The sequence below is a fragment of the Arachis duranensis genome, chromosome 4, assembly GCF_000817695.3.
Source record: "Arachis duranensis cultivar V14167 chromosome 4, aradu.V14167.gnm2.J7QH, whole genome shotgun sequence".
Classification (NCBI taxonomy): Eukaryota; Viridiplantae; Streptophyta; class Magnoliopsida; order Fabales; family Fabaceae; genus Arachis; species Arachis duranensis.
In genome coordinates this window covers 108,320,229-108,331,663 of record NC_029775.3, presented here as the reverse complement: position 1 = coordinate 108,331,663, position 11,435 = coordinate 108,320,229, and the positions used below count along the sequence as shown (strand labels likewise).

Below are 11,435 nucleotides of genomic sequence, written 5' to 3'. Positions count from 1 at the left end.
CATAAAGTTTCCTACCTCAAAGGGAACAACAACTATAAGGAAAAATCAGAAACTAGCCAAAAAATACTACAATAAAAGTTTGAATCTATGTGGTTGTACAAAGAAAAAAGAGGTTAATTCGATAGAAAGCGATGTCCGAGTTTATGAAGAATTGAGACCTCAACTTGAAGAAAAAATTGAAGAGTTGAAAATAGGAGAGAAAGTCAGAAAAATCACAAACGTGGGGGCCAATTTAGGTCAAAAGCCAAAGCAATAGCTCGTCAAACTCCTGTAAGACAATTCCAACCTCTTCGCTTGAAAAGTCTCTGACATACTAGGCGTCCACCCCGATCTCATGTGCCACAAGTTGGTTATGTACCCAGGGTCATGACCTATACAACAGAGATGACGGAAGCTCCATCTTGAAAGAGCACAAGTCGTGGATGAGCAAATACAAGCACTATTGGAAACCAGATTCATAAGGAAAGTAAAATACCCTTATAGCTAGCCAATATTGTGCTTGCAAAGAAGCAAAATAGAAGTCAAGGATATGTATTGACAACACCGACCTCAACAAATCTTGTCCAAAAGATCCCTACCCTCTACTTAGCATTGATGCTTTGGTAAATTCAGTTTCAGGATACAAGTTTTTCCTTTCATGGATGCCTACTCGGGATATAATCAAATTTCAATATATGGATCGGACCAGGAGAAGACGTCCTTCATCACCCATAAGGCTACTTATTGCTATGTAGTCATGTCCTTCGGATTGAAAAATGCTACAGCTACATATAAACGACGGATGAACAATGTGTTCTTTCCCCACTTGGAAAAACTAATGGAGTTCTATGTAAATGATATGTTCGCAAAGACTAAGGACGAAAGCCAGCCTACTACCCGACTTGTCAGAAGTGTTTACATTATAAAGCAGCGCGGGATGTGATTAAATCCCACTAAGTACACATTTGCAGTAGAGACAGAAAAATTCTTAAGATTCATGCTCACCCAAAGGGGTATTGAAGCTAACCCAGAAAAATGTAAAGCAATCATGGAAATACAAAGCCCAACTTATTTGGAGGAGGTCCAACAATTAAATGGTAGGCTAACATCTTTATTTAGATTCCTGGCCGGTTCAGTATTTAAGTCATTGCCACTGTTCACAATCCTCATAAAGGGGCACTATTTTCAAGGATTCAAGAATGCGAACAAGTTTTTTAGGAATTCAAGAAATTCTTAAGTAAAACCCCATACTGACCCGACCTGTAGTAGGATTAGAGCTCGTGCTGTACCTAGCTGTTGCTGATAAGGCTATAGCCACAACCCTTGTTCGAAAAGATGAAAAGGCAAGGTTGTCAAACTCTATATATATATATATATATATATTTAGGCATTCAAACTTAACAATTTCAACATCAAAAATATAATAAAATAAAAATTCTACAATTAAAATAAGTACTTTAGAACACACATTCAAATCCTACACTAATATGCATCTAATTTAACATAGAACGTACAGTAACACACAATCAAAGCTTCATATAACACAGCTAAACAAAAAAGAAAACACGAAAGAAACAGTTAAATGTTCTAATAAACTAAAAGCCTAAAACTGAAATCCTCCAATATCTTCATCTTCCATGGCATCGACATCATCATCTTCACCATCTTCATCAGAAACATCATTTCTAAACCAACATTCTCAGACATTTTGTTCCTAAATAAACAAATCAACAATACCAAATAATTAATTTAGTAAGGTTATAAATTCAAAATTCAGCGGTGATTGTAACAACTAATTTAGAATTCTGCAGTAACAAGTAACAACTAAAAAAGGTCATAATTTCAAAATTCAGCAATATGCCAGTAACAACTAACAAAGGTCATAAATTCAGAATTCACACATTGAAGTATTCAATATGACACACTAACACTAACAACTAACAACTACAAAATGCAGTAACTCAGTAACGCAAAATCACAAACGAACATACCTTAATGGAGTGAACGAACGAACCAAGGACACAAACGACGAATGGCGATTGCATAGCGATCGGCAAAAGACACGACGAACGGAAGTAACGTGACAAATGATGCATCGTGGTGGACAGCAGAGGCTCTATGGGAATCAAACAAAACAGAGGAACATGGACAAATTGTGGTAACCAAAATAAGAAATGACAGTGAGAGAGCAGTAGATGGGTAAAGAGGCACAAACAAGTGAGTGACGAGATGAACGGCGGGGATGCAGGCGACCGGCGACGAGCGGTGAACGGTGGCAAAGGATGGACAAAAATGAGACTATGAGAGAATGAGAGTGAGAGAACGACAGGGAGAAAAGTGGGTCACGAGCCACATTAGGGATTAGGGTTCTATGATTTCATCAACGTTATTCTCCTCTCTTTTTTTGGGCCCAAAACGATACCATTTTGGTGAAAATGGGCACCTAACACAAACTTGCTAACTCACGCTTAAACTTGCGATTTTGACCGAATTTATCCGAGTCTACCCAGAAACGAGTTTATGTATGAGTTAACTCAATTTCACTATCTAAACTTGTACAAGTTTATGAGTTAACTCGTGAGTTTAACAACAATGCGAGGAAGGACAAAAATATGTCTACTTTACAAGCAAGGCATTGCAAGGGGTAGAATTGAACTATCAAAGAATAGAAAATTTGGCTACGCTGTTGTCTTGGCCTTTAGGAGATTGCGAGCTTACTTCCAAACTCATAACATCAAAGTCCGAACTAATCAATCCATGAGGCATATCTTATTAAAGAACAAATATTGTGGGATAAATGCTACAGTGAACTATGGAGTTGTTTGATAAAATATAAAGCTCGGATGGCTATCAAGTCGTAATACCTGACCAACTTCCTAGAAGAGTATACTGGGAACAACAAGGGAGTTCAACCACTTGAAACTTGTATGTAAATGGATCATCAAACAAAGCTAATAGTGGGGTAGGGGTCATCCTTGAGATTAAAGAAGAAACTCGGATAGAGCTCACACTAAAGTTCAACTTTCCAGCATCTAATAACCAAGTTGAGTATGAAGTTGTGCTTCCTGGTCTTCAAATAGCCAAAGAGGTCGGTGCCTTGAAAGTCTCTAATGTCGGGACATCGCTTAGGTCACTAATCTTGGCAAGGTTAACAACTCCACTGTGGTGAAAATAGCCATAAACCCACCTTGGTTGGCTAAGTCAAGGATGCACCTCTTACTCTTAAGGAGTCTAGAGGAAAATAAACACGTAGCTTATTTCATACTCAAATAAACTTCAACTCTATTTCATAAATAAAAGGTACATGAGTTATTTATACTAGTAGGAGAAGGAAAAGCTTTCATAACTTGGACGATGTGGGACTAATACATAACACAAAATTCACTATCCAAAATAATATGGGACTTGTATCCCCTTATTACAATTAACTAATATAATTAACATACTAACTCTACTAGCTCTCGCACTCCTTGGGTTGAAAAGAACTCTTGCGTGAAAAGACTTGTGACAGCAGATGATCAATCTCATTGATGAATCCACACCAAAAGATCCTATTGGTGGCTCCATACCAAAGACCCGCACTCACAAATCAGATAAAATTTTACAAAATCCGTAGCAGCAGACAATTTCATTGATGAATCCATACCAAAGATCTCATTAGCGAATCCACGCAAAAAATCTGCACCCACAAATCAAATAAAATTCTACTAAAGTAAGGTGAAGGCCACAAGGACCAACCTTACTCTGGTACCCAATTGACGCCGGGACATCGCTTGGGTTACCAGTGTTGGCGAGGTTAACAACCCCACTATGGTGAAAATAGTCATAAACCTATCTTGGTTGGTCAAGTCAATGATGCACCTCTTATTCTTAAAGAGCCTAGAGGAAAATAAGGACACAACTTATTTCATATTCAAATAAACTTCAACTCTATTTCAAAATAAAATGTGCATGAGTTATTTATATTAGTGGAAGAAGGAAAAGCCTTCATAACTTGGACGATGTGAGACTAATACATAACACAAAATTTACTATCCTAAGCAATATGGGACTTGTATTCTCTTATTACAATTAACTAATATAATTAACCTACTAACTCTACTAGCTCCCACATCAGTCTTCATCTTTAGTGACTCACAAGTAATAACCTCACAAATCAATGGTGACTATCAAGCCAAACATGAAACGGTACTTGGAGAAGAGTCTAGCCAAGTACCTCGAAAATTAAATGGTGACTATCAACTGGCCAAGTTTCAGGAAGCCGAGATCGAACCTATAACTCAAAAATTAAATGGTCGAGCTGATGTCCTCTCCAAACTGGCCAACACTAAGCCAAGGGATAATAAAAGTTTGATTCAAGAAATCCTAAATTATCATTAGTGGCAAAAAAAGTTGACAAATCGGATACTTTGATAGTCTCTAATATGAACTTGAGATGGATAACTCCTACCATCAAATACCTTAAGTTTGCTAAGAGAAATAAGAAGATTGCTAAGAGAAACTCAGAACTACACACCAATTCATAATGTCTTCTAAAGAAGGGGAATAACCACACATTTGCTTAAATGTGTTCCGAACTCGAAGACAAAAGAAGTCTTAGATGAAATTCACAGTAACATTTGTGAAAATCATCTAAAGGGAAGGTCACTAGTAAAGAAAGTGCTACAAGCTTAATTTTATTGGCTGACATTACAAAGAGACGCGACTGACTTTGTCAAAATATGGCTGCCTTATCAGCTGCATGCAAACTTCCATGTGATACTACCAGAAGAGCTCATCAGTGTCACTTTTCTATGACTTCTTACAAAATAAGAATTAGATCTACTTGAATCATTTTCTCAAGTTTCTGGACAGGTCAAACAAAATACATGGTAGTTAATTTTGATCACTAATTTTAATGTCTAAATAATATTTGTTTAAAAAATTATAATAATTTATTTTAGGAAAAAAGTAGCTATGACATCATTTTAACCATTAATTTTGGTTTTTCAATTTAAGGAAAAAAACTATAAAAAATCTCACTTGAATTTAGTTCTGAATTTTAATAATAACATTGCATAAATTATTATTTTTTACAATGTAAAATTTAAATGTTAATAATTTTAATGAAAATAGATAATTTGATAAAAATTATATCAAAAAATTATTTCTCTAAAAATTTAAAAAAATAAAAAGAATAATTTCGCTACACATCCAAGCGTTTTTGTTAACTAAGTCTAATCACACACTTCTTCTTCGCGTTCCTTCTTCTTTGCACGTTTTCTTTTCATCGTCATTTTTTTGTTGTTACTGCTGTGGCTACGATGTTTTTCTTTTTCTCCTCCTCCTCTTTGCATTTTTTTATTTCTTCTTCTTTTTCTTTGATTTTTTTTTCTTTTTCTTGTTTTTATTTTTGTTAAGAGGGTGAAATAAGAATAATTGTAAATAGATGAAACAAAGAAAAAGATAAAAAGAAAAGAAAAGATAAAGATGATGAAGAAGAAGAAGAGATGGGTGAAAAATTTTGAATTGCATAATTTATCCAGAAAAATAGCATCGAAATATTTTAAGCATCACACAATATATTTCTTAATTTTGACAACGAAATTTCTTAATTGTCACATAAATTCTTGTTAAAATGGTAAAATGAGAAAAATTATGAGAATGTGAAATAAAATGATGATGATGATGATGATGATGATGATGATGATGATGAGAACGAGAAAAGACAGTTATGAATTGTATAGAATTTATTACAAATAATATTAAAACTTTTTAATTATGATATAGGTTCTTGTTAAGAGGGTGAAATAAGAAGAATTATGAGAATGGAAAACAAAAAGAAAAAGATGATGACGAAGAAGAGAAAGAAGAAAAGAAGTTTTGAATTGTGAAGAGTTTATTAGAAAATAGCATAGAAATTTTTTAATTATGACACGTAAAATTTCTTAATTTTGACATCGAAATTTTTTAACTACAATATAAAAAAATTTAACATTTTTTTATTGTTGAACTAATTGAATGATATTGAACTCATATATAAGATATCTAGTCATTTTTGTATCATTTGTAATAAATTATTGTATTATTTGATTTCAAAACATATTTGAATATATTTTATTGGTTGAGTGAGTTAAAATTTTAGATTTGTGATTTTTTTAAATTTTTTGTATTATTTATAAAAAAATTAGTGTTATTTTTATATTATTTTTATTATTTTTAAACTAATAGTGTGATATTGAATTAAGTAAGAAGAAGAAGATAATAATGATTATAATGGTGATAATGATGATAACCATGATAATGAAGGTGGAGGGAAAAAAAATCAAACGACAAATGTATATTTTACAAGTGTATTAGTCTGTGCATGCACGTGGTAAAATTAAAACTATAATTTTAAGTTATTTTATTAAAATTAATTTAAATTATAACAATTGATTAATAAAAAATAACATGTTATGCATTTAAAATTTTTTTTAATCTGATATAAAGTGTATTAATTTTAATGTAGTTATTAATCATTTTTATTAATTTATTTTTTTTAATAAGTTAAACATATATACTCACCAACAAATATTTATATGTTATTTTATTATGAAGTAAAACATAAAAAATTTAGCTCAAAATGAACAACAATGAATTAGTAGAAAATTTGAATGCACAAATTTTTTTAATAAATAGTAAATAATTTAAAATCATTAAAAAATAACTCAACACTCTCTTTTAATGCCTGCAAAATATGTACCTGAAATAACATTATGATAATTTTAATATCCTCAAGATGTATATATGGAATAAGAATGTATTACTCATTAGTATTTAATTTTTTTTAATTTTTTTAATTGATAGTGATAAATTTTAAGAGATTTAGAAATTATCTTTTCATTATAAGCTCTCAAAAACTTCTCTATATACCACATTCATCGTACAGTTATCTTCTAAGTATCCGTGATCTTGTAACATTATTTGCAGACCATCTTTACTCTTAATAATGCAACATACAATTGACCACTTAAGGTTGTTTGTGAGTTTAGTTATAACAGATAGCAATTATTAAATTGATAGTTAAAGTAAACTCAAAAGCTCTTGTGTAAATAATTATTAAGGGACCAAAAATAAAAAAATACCCAAATAAATTAGTTAAGTGCATAACATATTTTTTGTAATATTTATTTAGTTTATTTTTTATTTTTATTGTAGATTATAGTTATTTTTAAAATATTTATTTAATGTATATAATTATGTATTTAATTATTTGATGATGACGTAAATGATTGAATAACTGAATTACAAATTGATCTCACAATCTTATTTTTACTTTTTTTTTTATGCCCCATACACAAAAGTCAAAAGAAAAATCATGCTTCTTCTGAAACCTTCTAGGCTTCTAAGTTTCTTCCAGTTTCTGGGCGTCCTCGACAAAAGTAGAACCGCACTTTCACAAAAATAACTCCTTGACTGAACACAGTGTGCTAAGAAAAAGCATGGTTAAGAATCCAGAAGCTGACAAGGTTGTTAGAACAGTATCCATGGTGGCAGCTATAACTGCTTCTTATTTCCTCTTAACTGCTGATTATGATTGTGGTCCTCAACGCAATGTTCTTGAGCCTGTAAGCTCTCTTCTCTTCCTCCTTTTTCATTTTCTTTTATTACAAATTTAGAACCTTTGTTGGGTTGGTCTTTTTGTTTGCTCTATGAATTGCAGCAAAAAGGTATCAACTGTAGTGATCATGTCATCTGTCTCGGAGCATCAAAAAGACAGGAAGATAGATGAGTGATCATTCCACAATCTTCAATCAATATCCATTTCTCTATAGAATAATGTGTGATTTTCTTATGGTATTTGTCAAGGATAAGAGTTCAAGGAAGAATTAATAAAAAATAGAGTCTAAAACGAGCAAAAGTAGTTACTCGCCAACAGAAAACGGTTATAGGTAGTTAGACTTGCTGCTGAGCTATCTGGTTTTGACATGGTGTATAAATAGCTTAGTAGAAGGCTTGTAATTGATTCTTTTTCCGCACAATCAATTAACGAAGATTTAGTTATAATACTCAATTCATCTGTGCAACCCTTTCTTGTTTTTCACATTCTTGTCAGTATTGTTTTGGTTTTCAAGACCTTAACTGATGCAAGTTTTGTGCCTTTAAACGCCTTAAAAGTGCGTTTGTGAGTTGGGATCTTAGGGGAGAAATTCCCTTCCCTTAAATTCCCTCAGAAATCTCAACTCACAAATCTCAATACTGATTTGCATCGCATTCGTTTCATTTTTTCAATCTCAAATTTCAAAGAGTCAGAGAAAATGGACCTAGATTGTGAACTTTAAAAGGTTTCCACTTTGTAATTAGAAACGGTTCTGTATAGAACTCATGAGTCATGAGCATGACAAAATGCATCAACATCTGATTGATGCTCCCTGTAAAAGTGGTTGTGTTTAGAATCCTCTATGGAAACCAGTTTCCTGAATTCTAGAATCAGAGGATTTCACTCATTAGTTTCCATGATCAAGCTCATCCGAAAGTCCATGATCCGTCTATGGTGACGAGTCGCACTCCACCCTATGATAAGTACATGAAAAATAAGTCATCTATCGCACTCGATTGCTTTGTTTCTGATTCCAGTTACTAAAGATGAACAAATTGAATGCTTTGCACTTTTCATTTTTGCAGGTTAAGAAGGGAATACTTTCAGCAGAAAGTACCGTGAAAGAGTACCTTTTTGGATCCAAGAAAGAATCTCAAGATAATCAAATAGAGAAATTGGACAGCAACAAGGAGCATCCATAATAAGTTCCCGGTCGTGCCATTTTGTATAAGAACATCAATGCTGATTCAAGCTTTTATTTTAGCCTTTTGAACCTCCTGAGTATCTGTATGATCCACTGTTATGAGTGATGAATATGACACTGGCACACTTGCAATAATGGAAAATTGTTGAAATCAGATTTGTCATTCAGGTATAAAATCATTGAGATGGAAGTGTGAAATTTCAGGTTGTGCATAATTTCATTAATTTGATGTGTAAAAATATTCCAATTCATGGATGAACTTTCTATTGTGGTTTTCAAGGCAAAAATTTTGAAAAAAATAGTTGTATTATTATCTATGTGTAGAACTCAGTGAATACAACGTTACTCTCTATAACATGTCACATTTTAATTAAATGTTTAGTTTTAATTTGAGTTAATTTAACCTAATAAAAATTAATATCTTAATTAAAATAAGATTATTTTATAATTAAATATTTTTTAAAAATAGATGATTATATAATTTTTGTAAATATTAAAAAATAAATTTATATGTTTTTTCCAACTCCGTTTATGTTACATTTGCGGTACATAGCCGGTCCCAAGCCCGGATAAAGGAGGAGGGTTGTGTTAGGTCTTCGACAACCAACATAAAAATATAGTCGAACCTCATGACATGAATCAAAGACATTATTGCGCTAAAGCTAGGTCGTTGCCCGGAAGTAACGCGCCGTATGGCTCGAGTACGGTGTCAAAGCAAGAGCCGCTGCATCGGTGCCCGGATGTAGTGTTAAATGAGCAAGGGTTCTCGCGTTTTCGTGAACGGACGAGGGTAAATAAGCTAGTTCACAAAGGAAAAGGTAAAGGTCGAAGCGACAAAATGTTGAGATTTGGGACATGGAACATAGACACTCTAATAGGAAAGTCCATGGAGGTGGTGGACATCATGACAAGGAGGAAGATTAACATTATGTGCCTACAAAAAACGAAATGGGTTGGTGCAAAGGCTAAGGAGTTGGATACTTCTAGTTTCAAACTTTGGTATACAGGAAAGGTGAAGAATAGGAATAGGGTTGGAATAATTGTGGATAAGCAGTGGAAGAAGGACGTAGTGGATGTCAAGAGGGTGGGAGATCGTATCATCTCTATCAAACTTGTGGTGGAGGGAGGTGCTTTCCATGTGATTAGCGCCTATGCACCGCAAGTGGGTTCGGACGAACAACACAAGATAAGGTTTTGGGAGGATCTAGAGAGATTGGTTCAAGGCATACCTTTGGGAGATAAGATTTTCTTAGGAGGAGATTTAAATGGCCATGTTGGGAGAGAAGTGACTGGATATGGGAGTATTCACGGAGGCCATGGTTTCGGGGTGATCAATGCCGAGGGTAAAACTATTTTGGACTTTTCCTCAACTTTTGATCTTCTCATCGCAAATACATGTTTTAAAAAGAGAGACGAACATCTTATAACTTATAAGAGTGGCATGACAAGCTCTCAAATCGACTTCTTCTTGTTGAGGAGAGTCGACCGGAAATTTTGCATTAACTGTAAAACTATTCCGGGAGAGAGTTTGACAACACAACATAGGGTGCTCGTCATGGATTTTCGCGTTGAGCAAGAGTTGAGAAAAAGACATTATACGAATAACCCAAGGACGAGGTGGTGGCGGATGAAAGGTGAGGAACAAAGAAACTTCCTAAGACGGGTAGGAGAAGAGGCAAAGTGGGATGGGAATGAAAGCGCGGAAGAGATGTGGAGGGAGATTGCAGAAGTTATTAGAAGAACAGCAAAAGAAAGTTTTGGTGAATCTAAAGGAATAGGACCAAGAGACAAGGAGTCCTGGTGGTGGAATGCGAGTATACAAGAAAAGATAAAAGATAAAAAGGGAATGCTTTAAAGAGTGGTCTTTATGCCGCAATGCATATAATTGGGAAAAATATAAGGCGGCTAAGAAAGAGACAAAAGTGGCTGTAAGTGAAGCAAAAACAAGAGCATATGAGGGTCTCTACCAGTCTTTGGGCATGAAAGAAGGAGAAAAATGTATATATAGAATCACAAAGAGTCGGGAAAGAAGAACGAGAGATTTGGATCAGGTTAAGTGCATAAAGGATAAGGATGGAGAGGTGTTGGCTCAAGAGGAGAAGATTAATGAAAGGTGGAAGAGTTACTTCTACGAGTTATTTAATGAGGGACAGAAGACTCCTCTGAGCCTTGGTCGATTGTGCACAAGGGAAGAAGATCAAAACTTTGACTACTATCAAAGGATTCGAGACTTCGAGGTAAAAGGGGCTTTAAAGCAGATGAAAAATGGCAGGACAGTAGGACCTGATAATATCCCGATTGAGGTTTGGAAAGGTCTTGGAGAAAAAGGCATCAACTGGTTAACCAAGATTTTTAATGAGATTTTAAGGTCAAAGAAGATGCCTGATGAGTGGAAAAAGAGCACCTTGGTACCTATCTACAAGAATAAGGAGGATATACAAAGTTGCGGAAACTATAGAGGGATTAAGCTTATGAGTCATACTATGAAGTTATGGGAAAGGGTGATAGAACGGAGGTTGAGAAAAGAGACACATGTAACAGAGAATCAATTTGGATTTATGCCAGGAAGATCTACCACTGAAGCGATATACCTATTAAGAATGATGATGGAGAGGTATCGTAGTAGTAAAAGGGACCTACATATGGTGTTTATTGATTTGGAAAAAGCGTATGATAGGGTACCAAGGGAGG

The 11,435-nt window shown here is 34.0% G+C and overlaps 1 protein-coding gene across 1 annotated transcript; it reads left to right on the top strand.

Annotated features, from left to right (window-relative positions):
* The first annotated feature begins 7,303 nt into the window (after nt 1–7,303).
* LOC107485709 (uncharacterized) lies at nt 7,304–8,907 on the top strand. Its single transcript, XM_016106235.3, has 2 exons — nt 7,304–7,568; nt 8,626–8,907. The coding sequence occupies exons 1-2, from the start codon at nt 7,443–7,445 to the stop codon at nt 8,740–8,742; spliced, it is 243 nt and encodes an 80-aa protein (XP_015961721.1). The 5' UTR covers nt 7,304–7,442; the 3' UTR covers nt 8,743–8,907.
* The last annotated feature ends 2,528 nt before the right edge of the window (nt 8,908–11,435 follow it).

Coding starts and splice junctions, on each gene's coding strand:
- LOC107485709 (XM_016106235.3), top strand. CDS start 7,443: ATGGTTAAGAATCCAGAAGCTGACAAGGTTGTTAGAACAGTATCCATG. Junction 7,569..8,625: donor AACGCAATGTTCTTGAGCCT/GTAAGCTCTCTT, acceptor TCATTTTTGCAG/GTTAAGAAGGGAATACTTTC.